The following is a 14,859-nucleotide window of genomic DNA, read 5'->3' as shown; positions in this document are numbered from 1 at the left end:
TCCCTAGGATGTCAAGTATGCATTGACAGAGCTAAGGTACAGCCATTTGGCCTATGGCTTTCTAGTGGAGACTTCTCTTCAGCTCTGCTGCCCAACTAGAGCCTTCCTCTCCACGCCATTCCCAAAACTCTTACTCCTGACACCAATTCTTGAACCCCTTTTGTAAGTATAACATTTTGTTCTGTCAAAGTTACTTCTCGCTGCTAGCAAAATGTTATACCCAGAAAGGGCAACTGAACCAGAGCTTGCCAGGTCTGTGGACATTCCTATCATGTGCATTTAGTTTTTTCTTCATTAGCTCAAAAAGAACAAAAACACAGATTTTATACCTTCTCTTTTCTTTTCTTCAATAGTAGGTTCCCTTTCACAGTTGTGAAAGAGGTAGAAAGAACAGAAAAAATATCCATTGAGGTATTCTGTATCTAAATTTTCAAAAATGTTGACTTATTTCTGACTTTTTTTTTTTTTAATTGTTTATTAAGAGGTCAACTTAGAAAGCAAAAAAAAATGCGCTTTTCAAACCAGGTGGTACTTTGAAATTAATATGAGCATATGCTTGCTGTTCTCTCAGAGTAGGTCTGAAAATTGGGAAATCAAAAAGATTTCAAGCATTCAGCCAAAATCTGTATGCAATATATGCCCAGAGAAAGAAAAGTTAGAATTTTCTATTAGTTAAAGTGCTTGTTTAAATATAATGTAAAACTTTACAGTAATAGTGGCTCTTTCATGCTTAATTAGTTTCTTGTTGAATACATAGTGTTTATCCAAAAATCGTCTTTTCCAAGTACCTGAAGGCCATCTTAACCTTTGTTTATTGCAGGATGAAATCCAGCAGGTCATTGTTACATCTTCAGTTAACTAAGACAGTTCCTCTTAATCCTACCTAATGCTAAATAGGTTTCTTCAGAAACATAATGTTGATATCCAAATATTGATTAAACAACCCTGGGGCTCAAGTTCATATGTTAGTTTGCTTGCAGAAGAACCAAAATACGGCCTTCATAACAAAACAAAACAGAACAAAACAAAAAAATGTAGTTCACCTTTTTCTGCCCTTCCTTAGCAAATAACGAATAACTTTGTATATTTCTTTTAGCCATCTCCTATAGAATCTCAGCTTCCATCCTTTCTTCTTTTCTCCCCTTATGACAGTCAGATCTTTATCTTGCCCATTAGTCATGGTTGGTGTACCTGTGCATGCCTGGCTTGAGAAATCTGGGTGGCTCTGAGGTTCTGTAGGAGCTGAGCAAAGGCTGTGAGGAGCTAGACGGTGTCCTTAAGGCACCTAAAATGACAGTTTGGTCTCTAAATCTATTGTGACAATCAGTGTCCAACCTAGTTTATAAAACAGGTTGGATTGAATTATTGTAATGAATATATTACCCAACACCGTGGGCAGAAAGATAAGCAGATTACTCGTAAAGTGTATGGTTTTCTCAAATTATTACCTCAGTTTCAGTGCATCCAATTTTATTGTCCTTGCAAAAGGTCACAAGTAATTTTCAATCCATAGTCTCCCATGTAATTGCAAAATTCTATTGCCATAGGAGCCACTGGGCTGGCACTTTCTGCACGATGATAGTTCATATTAAATTAGCTAAAGGCAGACAAGTCACATATGAACAGAAGGGCTTTTATGTTAGTGATATCCTGCACTAGATGGTGCTCTGTACATGTATTTTCTTAGGCAATACCACATTTGTAGTACAAACATTTCTCCTGATTAACTTAATTACTAAATGATAAAAAATAAGTAAAAAAACGTTTCAGCTGACTTTTGAAATCATACATGAGTTTCTGCGGTTACTTAAACCCTATGAAAATTCACAGCATCTAATTATCTCGAGGTATGGCACATTTATGCAGTTAAATTGTGGTCTCTTTAATTTAAAAAGCCTCACATTACAAGAGTAGTTGGTATCTTCTGGTGATATGCAAACAGAAACTATACTGTGCAAGTTCCCAGCACTACCTGGACTAGCATATCTGCACTGCTGTGTTCCTGCAATGGTTCCTCTGCTGTTCTTGTCTGACGTGATCTCTTTCTATTTTTCACATCTCAACTACCATGAAATTCAAGGGAACTTCTACTGGAGTGAGGCCCATCTTTATATCATAACATAAATAATAACGCATTTGAACGCTTCTCGTGATCAAGAAGCTGAGATTTTATGAACGCTTGTGGCACCAGAAGGATGAAATAAGTGCTTGTGGTGTGGTGAATTCACTGCAAGGGAGAGCAGGAAATCCATCTCCTGACAAAATGCCATACACCCATCTGGGAAAAGCACCCTCCCTGAAATCAGTGGGTTGTCCATGTGGTACCCAGCAAATTTAAAATTCATTCTGCACATAAGCGCTAGAAAGTCTTGCAAGTCTCACTCTACAGGATAATATCTAAGCTTGAATTATTAAGACTTGAAAGATGTTCTAACATTATATCTTGCAATGAAGGGGATTTTAATGATTGGGATCCCATGGAAGTTTTTTAAAGAATGCTGATTCAAATTGTTCCAGTCCTCTGTCACTGAATCTTCTACCTCTGTTATACAGCATGCTTCATTAAAGATCTCGGCACAGTTCTCATCTATTCCTCTTATCGACTCTTTCTAATAAGGGGCTTAACAGCTTCTGAGTTGGTTTCACTACCACCTCTGACTCAGTACATAAATAAAGGAAACAGAAAAATCACACCCATCTGGAAGAACACAAGTCACGCAACTTAAAATTTCTAAGCAAAAAGCTCTAGGGTATTGAAGGAAGGGCTTCTTTTTTCTGCTTACACAACTTGAAAAAAAGTAATTAGTAACACAAAGTCATTAGTATTTGCAAGCAATGACAACAACTTTAGATTCCACTTTATATGTCTCTAACTCCCCAACATTAAACTAAATCACTTGAGCCTCTGAACCTGGCATAAAAGTTTCATATATAAGATACTAACCAGACACGTTCCCAGCTATGTATTTCTTAACTTCTTTTTTTCCTCTCCCCAAAAGAATGAAGAAAAATAGTCTTGTACAAATCAACTCAGTCCAGTAAAGTTACACTGGGGATCAATTAGGCTTGTCATGTGCTCCTCACACAGATCATTTACTATCCTAAAGAAAACACAGCTTTAACAACAAAGCCTTTATATCATTATACTTTCTCATTAAAAAGGTATTGGCCATTTTCATTATATAGCATTCTATCAAGAGTATAGCCCTGTAAGTCTGCATGTGCTCTGTAACTGATCATATACAGATGATCAACAACCTTCTCCTTTGTTACCAGAACAATGAAAATATCTGCACTTATGTCCAGCTAGAGCTGGAAAGCAATGAAGAGTTTGCCCATGACATCTCAGACTTACTTACTGATGCATGTGATAACAAGCTATATGTACATTCTCTATATAGGTCTCACAATATCTCTGTCATTTGTACACTAATTAGCCCCCAAATTCAAAATTCAAGAGAAATTAAGACATCGTGCAGCTTTTCAAAGAACACCATCACAAAAGATGAGGAATGAGCATCAGGCCGTCCAACACAGGAAGAGTTCTTGACAGAACGCTTGAGGTCTTCTAGTGCATCACAAAGCAATTGTACAGAAAATATGGATTTCCTTAGAGAACAGCACCACCATAACAACTTCGGCAGGTGAAACAGAATTTATATGGATAATTACCTTTGTTTCTTACTTGATGGGCAGCTTCTTCATCTAAGACAGCTTTAAAACAGTACTGAACTCTATCATAAACTTTGCTCATGTAAAGCTCTTACCAGAGAATACAAAAGACTATCTGATTCACAAAGACACTTGCTGCATTATGGTTCTTTATAATATCAGTGAGGATACAGATATTTTTGAAGAATGCAGTGGAAGCTGATGTCTGGCACCTGCCTTGTCTTTGTTATTCACCTCCTTTATTTTACCTACAGTATCTCCTTTCAGTTGAACAGTGCTGGAACCAAAAGTGTAAAATGAGACTCAAGAGAAGTCAGCTGCTAATAAAAGGTTCCACTGTCCTTTCTTGCTGACCCACTAATTTAAATGCAAGTGACTCGGATGTCATACCAGAGAAAGCCTTCACTGGGGTATATTTATGCTTACTCATTAAAAACAAAGAAGTTTCAGCAGACTGCTTCTTGGAAATGTTGTGACATAAATCTTCAGCTACAAACATGTTTCTTTGATTATATGATAAAAAGAAATATTTTAAGCAAAGCCTCTATTATTCTCTGAAAGAAAAGAGTATTGCAGTACCGTTTATTTCACTGCCCGTTTTACCATCAAGGAGTCTAGTCGTAGTGGGAAGAGAATAAGTGACCAAAATTAAAATCCCTTCTCTGGGACATATAGATTTTGAAAGACAGAAAAAATCTGGAACTCTTCTGACCCATGATCTCATTTTCTTAATATGAAGAAGAATATAAACCACATGTATTCATAAGAAGTGAAACCTAGAATTTGTGTAAGAGTGAGAATGAATGTTTTTCCCATCACCTCTGATTTTTTTTTGTATAAGGTATCAAGTCGCTGAACTCTTTGATACTCTCCTCATGTATGAGAGAAATAACCATTTTACAGAGCTCTTTGAAACCTCCTCAGGAAACTTGTAATTCAAGGACTATGTGTTAATCTATTACCTGCGTAGGCTACTAGTTCTGTCTGATTTGCGTCTATATTCAGGAACCTTCAGCCTTTTCACTTGGATAAAACCTTACTAGCAGCAGTTCTTAAACTATATAAACATAGGAAGCAAGGTTAAGGCTTTTGTGCACTGTCTGCATACTGGTTTAAGGCAGCAGAATGGCTCCATTTCAGAAGCATTTTCCATGGTGTTGAATTCATTCTGGGAGAGGTGCACTGCACGAGTGTGTGAGGGTATATTTAAAATGCCCAGAGTTCTCCCAAAAATATTATCTTTGCTAGCTTACATCCAGGCTGTGTATTTAAAGGAAATAAGTGCTGACTATAGCAGGAGGCTTCACTATCCTTAGCCCTTACTGTCTTCAGTTTCTAGACTGGCATGATTAATTAACAAAGCCTGTGGCTTCACCTTCCACAGAGACAGCAGCGCTGAACAGCAGGAAGTAATTGGCTCTAGCTGACGCCACCATCCATTATATCAATATTCACAGAGAGAGACAGGATCAGTAACTTTTAATAAAAGTGCCACCTCCTGTAGCCATTTTAAACACTCTGCGAGCTGCTCATCATAAATGGCAAATCAAATCCAGAAGTACAACTCAATGGGCATAGTACAGTATTTCAGTTTTCTGTGATACATAACGAAGTGGGGAAAAAAAGTCAGGCGTAAAAGGATTCCTTGGAGAATTCTAGTAATACATAGGGGCTAAGAAAATGCTATTTGTTACTACAGTTTGCATTTCAGACTGTGGAAAATTACAAAAACTGACAAATGCCCACTAATAGGAGGCTGAGCAAGAGATTGTGGTTAAGGAGGGCGCCATGTGGGGCAGCAGGGATGAGTCCTCTTCTGCTGCACATTCCAGCTCTGACTCAGAAGCTCGTCACAATAGAAAACATACATGTTTTTATAATCCCTTGTGCAAATAAACTGATGTCTTCAAAACATTCCAACATTGCGTCTTGGTGGCTTATCTACATGCTAGTCTTGAGTTCAGCTAAGACAAAGCAAGTAGCTAGCAATGAAGAAAGGAGCATGTTCATTCCTGCTCCGTTTTAACTTTTCCTCCTATCCAGGACTACTGGTTTATCAGAAAAAGGAACTGAAGTGAAAACAAAGAAAGAAGTAGATTGCCGAGGCAATGTTAAGGAGTTTGTAACTTTATATGTTTGGCTTTTTGTTACAATTCATTATATTTCCAATGAATCCTTAAGACTGCACAACAGCCAAAATTAACACATCTAAAATATTAACTCAAAATTTATCTGGTTTATTAATAGCTTCATTTATTTACAATATCTTTACAGCATGAAATATCGAGATAAATCCTACTGCATCCTAGGAGAGGAGTGCTGTAGACAGACAATGCATGTGTGACCTTTCTCATTTACCTGCAATTTTACAACAAAGTAATATTCTTATTCCAGAAACACCTGATGCAACAGTAATCTTGTCCAAATGGTAAAGTCGAGTGGCTTAAGCCCTAGACAGAACTGAATTTTCTTACAAAAGGCCTGTCCAGCCATTAAAACTATGCCCAGAACAAGAGTTTTCCAGGGTGTTGCATTGAAGTTGTGTTTTTTTTTCCCTAGCAAAGTTACTTTGGTCAGTTAGAATGAGTATTGGGGGGAGCAAAAATAGCACATCAGACTTGTTCTAAGCAAACTAAGGATTGGGTCAGACATGACTTCATGTAAGACCTCTAAGTGATCTATGCTACAATGGACTAAAACACATTAAGTGCAAATTTAAAAAAATGTAATTTTTTTCCCCATTGGATTATTTTCACTCTAAATTCCATATGTGTTTTCTCATCTTCTTCCCTTTGGCTTGTGTTACCACCCAGGAGGGAAGAAGTCCTAAATCTACATTCATTTTCTTGCTCCCATTGGATGCATGCCATTTCTTAAAAATCACATGCAGAAAAGGCTTGTTTTGTGTTTTCTTGTTTTCCCTGAGTCTCTTATTGTCCATTCAGTAACCTTTCATGCATACAGAACAGCATTCACTTTCAATCACCAAATCGAAAGCACATGCTGTCCCTTCATTAATGTTGGAATTCATCTGTCCATTTTAGCAATGATGAGGAAAGAGAAAAGGAAAGGGTTTCATTCTCCAGCTATCTGACTTTTCACCTTTAGCAGTTCCCTTTTGAGCAATCAGTGCTAAATCCTGCCATGGGCTGCTGCAATGCAGCCTCCTCACAACATTGCTTTGTTCCATTCTGTTTCAGTGAGACTCAGATGGGGACACCTTGCCACACAGAACCAGCTTTGAGGTTTTTCCTCTCTGTTTTGTTGGTGCAGGTTTCTGTTTAGTACCCACTACCTTTATCACACAGAATTACTCCCATTTCTCTGTTCTTTCATACACCATACCTATTTCTAATTAGTATGAATACTAGCGTAGCTTGCAGCATTAAGGTGCTGTGTGTCTAATGCAATACACATTCCCAAACATAGAGATCTGAAACTCATAGAAGCCTACAGAAAGACCAGGAAAAATCCCATTAGTGATGGCACAGGGTTTAAGCAAACGGCAGCATGGTACACTACGTTACATGGTCTTGTGAGCTCAGAAGCACCATCAAGTTAGTACCTATTAACAACTTAACTACACATCAGCTGGTCTGCAGGAATTGTCAGCATGTATTACTTTGCATTTGCTATAGGCAAACCATGTCCGAGTTGGCTTTGCCTTCTCTCCTGTCAGAACAAGTCACATCATTGTGTATTTGCTGCTGACTAACAGCCTATTCATCCCCATGTCCACATTTTCTACTGTGCAAAGGATACTTGCTAAACCCTGCTGTTTCTCACATCCAGGCCTCACACTGGGGAGGTGCAATAGTAATACGATTTTGTGTTCCTTAATCACAGAAGAGTGACAGAAGGAAATAATATTCAGCACCATTTAAACAGTTGACCTGCTACAGATAAGAATGGAATTAGTTTTACTTCATCAAAATATTATTTCTTCAAAACATTAAGTCTATAGTGATCTAGTGATGAAACCACTGAAAAGTAGGAAAGGAAACTGAGTGTGTAACCTTTTTCTCTATTAGACGGGTGTCAAACTGATTTTCACTGGGGGCCACATCAGCCTCCCATTTATACTACTCCTACATTTATACAGTCCTAAAATTACATTTAGCCCTTTGAAGGCAACTGCAAGGTTGATGTGGCCCCCAGCGAAAATGAGTTTGATACCCCTGCTCTATTAGTTTCCCTTTAATATGTCTTAGTGCCAATAATTCTTCTGCAGGCCCCTGTCAACCGCTCTTCATATAGCTGATGGTCTGTATCTTGGAGCTGCTGCTGAGGCATAGCCCTTAAAGGCTCAGGAGCACTTGTTTCCTGGGAAGAAGCACTTCCAATTAGTTCTGTGCACGTGTTTTATTGGAATTTTATCTTCACCTTCATTTCTTGCCCACAGATGGCTCCTTGAACAGAAAGATCCTGAGACTTTTAGAAGAAAAGCTGTTTTCCTTTAAAGAAAAAAAAAAAAAAAAACAAAGGCAAAAAATAAAAGTGCAAAGAAACAATCAGTAATAGAAAAAAGTAAGAATGTGTTGTGCTGGCTGCTTTTCACCCTGCACTCCAGAGTGGAAGACTCCATTCCCTGTTTACTGTCTCTAACACCCAGATTATCTCCCACTCCTTCTCCAGCTTTCTGACTCATCTGCCAGCGTCGTGTTTGGAGATCTCCTCCAACGTCTACTCTGATGTACTATGGGGTGCCACAGAAATTTGTTGTCAACCATTGTCCCTTTATCACATCAACTAGTCCCACCTGCAGAGAGATCCAGCCAGCATCTCTAGGCACTTTTCTCACAAGTCTCTTCTTCCCCCTCCTCTCACCAAGTCATTCATCAAATTACTTCCCTTGTGGTTATTTAAACATCAGCTCCAGTTCAGCATGGCTGAAAACCAGAATTCTAAATTTTCTTTCTGCTCGGTCATTTCTTGACATCTACAAAGAATAGCACTGACTGGAAATCCTCACATTGTTGCAATATATGAATCTCTCAAACATCTTCTTCACGTGATCTGTGACTGAACCTTTCCTATCAGCCATCCTCCCAGCCAGTGTACTTTGTGCAAAGTTTAGCATCTCTCTTGCTGTAATATCCCTTCCCTAGTGCCTTGGCAAAGGCAATTAAATTCTCAATTGTACTCACATGGATTGAAAATAATGTTTTAAAGATGTCTACTGGGTTGTCATGTTCACTATAAAATCTTCTTTTTTTTCCTCTTAGACAAATAATCATATTTGGTATTTTTGCATAAATCCACTTATGTGAAGGTATATTTGTTTAGGAAACCACATATGTGAAAAATACAAAGGGGTAATAACTGTAGCTACAAAACAGCAAAGTTGTCATTCTTCATATGGCTACGTAAGCTCACTGAAATGATACTAAAGAAGTAAATGGGGAAAATTAGGCAATTTTTTTTCTAACTAGAAAAAACAGAAAAGTAATTAGTCTAGAAGAATAATATACATTCTCAATCACTAATATTGGGAAGGAAATCTCTAGATTTCTCAAAATATTAATAAAATGGTTAAAGTGATATCTTAACTTCATAGAAGATTAAACTTAATGTTTGCCTTATTACTTTATTTGCCATAAGAAAATGTTTCAAAAAATTTATTGAACAGTTGTTCATATGAATTGTGCTAGAAACCATGAGCCAATTCCTTAATGTACATTTAAGAATAATGGAGGAATAAATCATTAATAACAGATACAATGTAGGGGGTTTATCTAACAGATAATGGCCCACGATAGGAAGAGTTTTATTACCTTAGGGAATCAAGTGAACTACAATTAGTGTAACAGTTAAAGCATTAAGAGTATTCTAGTTCTCCACCAGTGCTCCTTATAAGCAGAGGACTAAACTTTTAGTGAAAAGCATATGAAAAAAAAATTACTTACAGGATTAATTTAGCCCAGAGATCTCTGATCTGTCCACCAATATTTTTTGTGGGGATACACAGTGTGACTAATTATCTTCTGAACTGTGGAGGAGAAGTACCAGGAATTCTTAGAATGATTTTATTTGTAGCCATGACAGGTAAAATCACTAGTAAAATTACACGATCGAGCCCAAATTACCATCCAAAGACATTTTCAACGTTTTCAGCAGGGCTACTCCTAATGATGTTCTCTACCATACATCATCAGTATGTTGTCAACGCAGGAAATATACAATTTTATTCAAATAGGCCTTGGGCGGAAAATAAGTCATATGAATGTGAAGTGTGTGGTAACAAAAATCAAAGAATATTCATTAGTAATTGAGCCTCAGAAGATAATGAAGACTTTCAACTGTAGTGCTATACTTTTCTTCAACCAAAATTGGCACTGGCCTCCACAAAGGTTTGCTTTATCTTATGCAGTACGTTAAATGTAGACTGTGTAAGCAAAAGGGAACAGTACCTACCATTTGCCAAAGAAATTAAATGCAGTTATTGACATTCATTACATGTCTCCACTGGCCCCCTCTCCACCTCAATTAAAAAAAAAAAATCACAACAGAGTACATTAACCCCCAGCCTGCTGGAGTGTTACCTGACAGAAGTCAGCCTCCCCATACCAAGAATTACCTGTGTACACTCTGCTGTGTAACATGAAAAAATCCGCAACATAGTGTTTTCCCAAATACAACCAAGACTTTGCAGAGTCTATAAATCCACCACAGACCAAGCTGTTGCAATGTTAAGAGCTACAACCCCCACATTCTGGCACTGGTTTTCTAGCCAGGAGCTCCCAGCTCTGGGCCAGGTGCTCCCACTCCCCACCACACCAGGAGTGTTGGTACCTTGGACCAGAATCTCTAACAGCCAGCATAAGAAGCACCTGCGTTACCAGTTACTGACACTGCAACTACAACCTTCTTGGCATCTAAAACATTTAATGCTTGAGTTATGCTGGAGCAGGGTCTGCACTCTAGACTTCAGCATTTTTCAAAAGCGTGATAGGAGGAAGAAGAGGTCCTCTCAGCAGCTAAAAAGGTGGATCTTAAGGACAACACTGAATCCCTGTCTGGCACTTCCAAGGAAATCCCCTTCGTCACCAAGCCAGAGGCTAGCTGGGAGGAATGCCTCTCATTGTGCATGCCGAAAGGCTGTTATTCTGAACAACCTAATCCACATTCATTGGGCCAGGGAAGCAAGGCATCACTTTGCAGTGCAACAATTGAGGTTCCTAGCTGGGAGCGGAGAAATTTGAATTTCAATCCCTGTTACAAGTCTGCTTTTCTAGCCGATTACCATATAATATTAAAGTAAACAAGCAACCATAAGAGTCAGGATCTGAAACCGAGTGAGTTCCCTAATAACCTATTCAAAACCATCCATTACCTTGGATACCAACAGGACACAGATTTGGCCATCCTGTGCTGCTGCATTTTTACTGTTATTGATACTCACATTACCTGGTACCATTTCAAATTATTGATACCTGCTGCAATCACATCTATTATTAAAGGCAGACATACACCCATCTTGGGGTAGTTTTTCTTTCCAGCCCCTTCAGCAGCATTCATGGAGCCTACTCCTGACTATTGACAAGAAGTAAAGAAAGATATAAAACACTATCTGTTACTCCATTTCTTCTCTTTCCCACCTATTGTGATAGTCACCCCTTGCTTTGGTCTCTCCAATTATTTCCCATGCTTTATCCCTCTTTGTGGTCTTGGTGACCTTCCTTGTCATCCTTTGTCTTCTAATATCTTCCTCATGTAAGTTTTTTTTCTTTTCTTCCCTCTTCTTTATCTTTTCCTTCCCTCCTTTTTCAACATTCAGTGACCTGATACTGCAGTCTTCCTCATATGAGTTCATGAAACTCAAAATGCATGGACCAGAAGAGCTGAGGAGGGAAAAAAAAAGGCAGAAAAGCAAAAGTCATTTCATGACTACTTAGCAAGAGAAGAAAGGGCTGTCACGAGGTTTTGATCAGAACAACTGTTTTCCAACAGCTTTTGATTAGAATCCCAGTAAAGGGACTTCCAAGGACAAACAATGCAAAAAATGGAAATCATATAGACCTCAGTGTCCCCTCTAGTTCCTTCTTCTGCAGTGAGAGTCTTTGGCCACTTTGAAATCCTCTTTGATTAGATTTGACAAAATTTTCCACCATGTTGTGATTTCAACTATCACCATCAACATGAATACCAACTTCCCAGGTGGGAAGATTTTAAAGGAACACCAGTGCAACTGTTCCTGAATTTGCTTGTTATTACCTCATTTTAAAATAATCCAAGTCTCTATTTTTTAAATTGATTTTTACCATTGATTACTGCTATATGAAAGGCCTAGACAAACAAACCCAAGAAAAATGAAAGAGCCATCAGAGTGGAGTGGTTGCAGTGAACGCTGAATGAACTGTGATCTTTGGTGGGATAAAGATCAACATGACAAGCTTTCAGCTGTAGCGATCAGTCGATACTTTCCAGACCATCCCCACAGTGACAAAGACAGAGGCATTTTTAAGTTGTAATTGAGATTAGCCTCGATATATACAGTTGGAGCCATGCCTGTGAACTTTGCTAAAAGGCTGGCTATGTAAACCATCTATCACTCAGTTCCACATGAGCAGTAATCCAATGACACCACAAAAATCTCACGATATCCCTTGCTCCACACGTCCAGCCACAGCAGAGGGCTCCTGCCAGGGTGCTTCAGCTGTGCTACTGAAGGATTTGCCTCTCAAGGTCTGGAGTCCCTCACTAAAGATTGGCATTATTCCCTCTCGGGGTGGCCAAGTCTTGTACAATGCCCAGTCTTGTAGCCCAAAAGCGCTCTTGCTCTAATCCAGCTCACTAGATTTGCAATCATGTGCTAACCGAAAGCCCGTGTGTAATACTACTGACTCCAGCATGCTTGGGATGAAGCCCATAAAGATGGGCAAGATTGCTTTTCATGGATGGGAATAAAATATTTTGTTTGTTACTACTAAGCTAACCACAATAGAAATAAATAGTGCTCTTTCATGTGGTGATGAAACAAAGCAATCATGCTGTATTCCTTTTTTAATTATTAGGTTGAGAGATTCAGTGTCTTCCTGGGATGTTTAACTCTGAATCATATTCATCACATATATAAATAGCCAACAACTGTATATAGTACCGGAGGGTGGAGGGGAAGGTCAGGGAATTAGCTTGATGTCAAGAAAGTATTTCCTATGGAGTCACCCAATCTGTCCTGGATACAAACTCCCCCATGGGCACACTGTGAGCCTGAGGGCTGCTGTGCCCTCATGCACCAGACACACCAGGTAAGCGTCTCCAGCCCTGCTGGCATGTGAAAGCTTCTCCTCCTTCCACGTCATCTAGGCAAAGCTTACTTTTGGGGGCTTTGTAAAGATGGGAAAACAGATTTGCCCTTTCTGCCTCATGTTATGGGCAGCATCACCAGCTGAACACACCACTTCAGTGCCAAATCCCGAGCAGTTACTCCATGGGGTCAGGGAGGCTGGCATGGAAGGTACCTGCTGACACCCCCGAGGGGATGGATCCCAGAGTGAAGCATTGGCCCTACTGCCAGTCGAACCCAGGATGTCAAGCACAAAGAAGCAGCAGCAATATTGCAGACAAGCTGCTAAAAGGTAGAGGTGAAGTTGTGGCCCATCACTACTGAACTCAGACACTTGCTATGTGGTTTGCATTTGTAAACTGTTTTGCATAAATGCAAAGGTTAGTGCAAGCCCAGCATTGTGCTTAGGCTATGGGGAAAATTAAGCCAGAACCTCCTGGGATTTCTTGTTGTTGCACCCTGGATCTTGCCTCAGTGTTGCTGTGTGCCATCACGCTAACCGCAGACCCACGACACCTCTGAGCTGACTCGCAGGAACAATCTGCGTTTTCCCCACTCCCTCGTTCGGGACGGCAGCCCTGGGCATGACGAGGCCAGCCAGCCACCTCCCGCGGAGCCCCGGGCCGGGGGGCAGCGCGGCGCAGCTCGGGCCGTGCCGGGGGAATGCGGCCCGTCCTGACCTGCCGCTCCCCGAGGCGGGTGATTTTACTCCCGGCCGGGCCGCGGGGCGGGAAGGCAGCGGCCCGGCCCTGCAGCCACGGCACATCTGCAGACTGCTCACCCCACACGCTCCCTGTGAACCCGCACGCGGTTTAAACACTGAAATCCGGGAGGGTTTTGTCGTCGTCGGTTGTGACTTTGAACTAGCGCACCTTGCCTGGCCGGGGCAAGGTCGCCGGCTGCCCGTGACCACCTGCCCCGCCCCGGCCCCGCTCCGCCCGGAAAGGCGCCGGCACCGCCGCGAAGCCCCGGGAGGGGCGACAGCCTCTCCGTCCGCCGCGGAGAGATCCTTCTCCTCACTCCCGCGCGGTATTTTTAGTCGCTGACCCAGTTCCCCCGCTCAGCTACCTGCGCCTCCCTCGCCGCCCGCCGCAGCGCGGCCGGCCCACCCGCACCGGGCGGCAGCCCCCGCGCCCCCGCTGGCAAAAGCACCGCCCAGGGGCGGCCCGGCGCCAGGTGAGGGGAGCGAAGCGCGGGACCCGCTGTGCGGCAGGTGCTGCCGGAGGGCGGCTGGGGGCCGCGCTGGGGACGATCTGGCCTGGGCAGGGGCGGGGAGACGGCGGAGGGGTGCAGCCGCGCACGCGACGCTGCTGGGGCCTCCGCGGGGGCGGAGGGGCCGCGGTGCCTGCGGTCCGGAACAGCTTTGTCGTGTGTAACCCAGCTAAAGTGAGGGACGGTGTGTAAGCGCCGTAAGTACCGACTTCTTTTAGCAAAGTTCTAGTTGCAGCCCTCTCCGGTACCTCAGCCCGGGCTTGCGGGGGCGGCCGGATAACGGGGCGCGGAGCGGGGCGGGATCCGCCCGGGCGCCGAGGTGTGTTGCTGGGGAAGTGGGTCGGTGCCGCGGCCCGGGGGCGGCCGCCGCTCTCTGCTGCTCGGACTTTCCCGTCTGTTCTCATCTTGGCGATTAACCGCCCGCCGGGCTCCTGGCTGCGCCGCGGAGGTGGGTCTGTGGGACGGGGTCTGTGGGACGGAGCCCCTGCTGGGAGTGCAGGTGCGGCTGCAGCGGGAGCCGCGCTGAGGGGCCCTCGCTTGGGCTGAGGAGGGTTTGTATTTTGTGCGTGGGTTTTTTTGTTTGTTTGTTTGTTTGTTTTTAAGATACAGAAGTTGTACATTGCTGGTGTCGCTTTTTAGCTAGTTGAATGCTGACATCGTGTCTGAAATGTTTCAAGCCTGATGGAGCT

The 14,859-nt window shown here is 42.0% G+C and overlaps 2 protein-coding genes across 13 annotated transcripts in view; both read left to right on the top strand.

Annotated features, from left to right (window-relative positions):
• FGL1 (fibrinogen like 1) overlaps window positions 1–12,657 on the top strand; it is a 45,259-nt gene extending 32,602 nt beyond the window's left edge. For all 8 annotated transcript variants that reach the window (XM_065061092.1, XM_021285879.2, XM_021285878.2 and 5 more), the window contains 2 exons: window positions 8–162; window positions 3,438–12,657. In XM_065061092.1, the coding sequence (XP_064917164.1) occupies window positions 8–162; window positions 3,438–3,516 (234 nt within the window). In that variant the 3' untranslated portion in view covers window positions 3,517–12,657. The remainder of the gene's footprint in view (window positions 1–7; window positions 163–3,437) is intronic.
• A 1,339-nt stretch (window positions 12,658–13,996) lies between these two features.
• The window catches only part of MTUS1 (microtubule associated scaffold protein 1), a 123,005-nt gene continuing 122,142 nt past the window's right edge, over window positions 13,997–14,859 (top strand). For 3 of the 5 annotated variants that reach the window (XM_065061081.1, XM_065061080.1, XM_065061075.1), the window contains exon 1: window positions 13,997–14,134. The gene's annotated coding sequence lies outside the window, so the exon portion shown is untranslated. Of the gene's footprint in view, window positions 14,135–14,229; window positions 14,368–14,482; window positions 14,619–14,859 lie in introns of those variants that run through there. The other 2 variants (XM_065061077.1, XM_065061078.1) reach the window with 2 other exon arrangements.

Source organism: Columba livia, chromosome 4, assembly GCF_036013475.1.
Source record: "Columba livia isolate bColLiv1 breed racing homer chromosome 4, bColLiv1.pat.W.v2, whole genome shotgun sequence".
NCBI classification, from domain to species: Eukaryota; Metazoa; Chordata; class Aves; order Columbiformes; family Columbidae; genus Columba; species Columba livia.
This window is presented reverse-complemented; position numbering and strand designations above follow the sequence as displayed.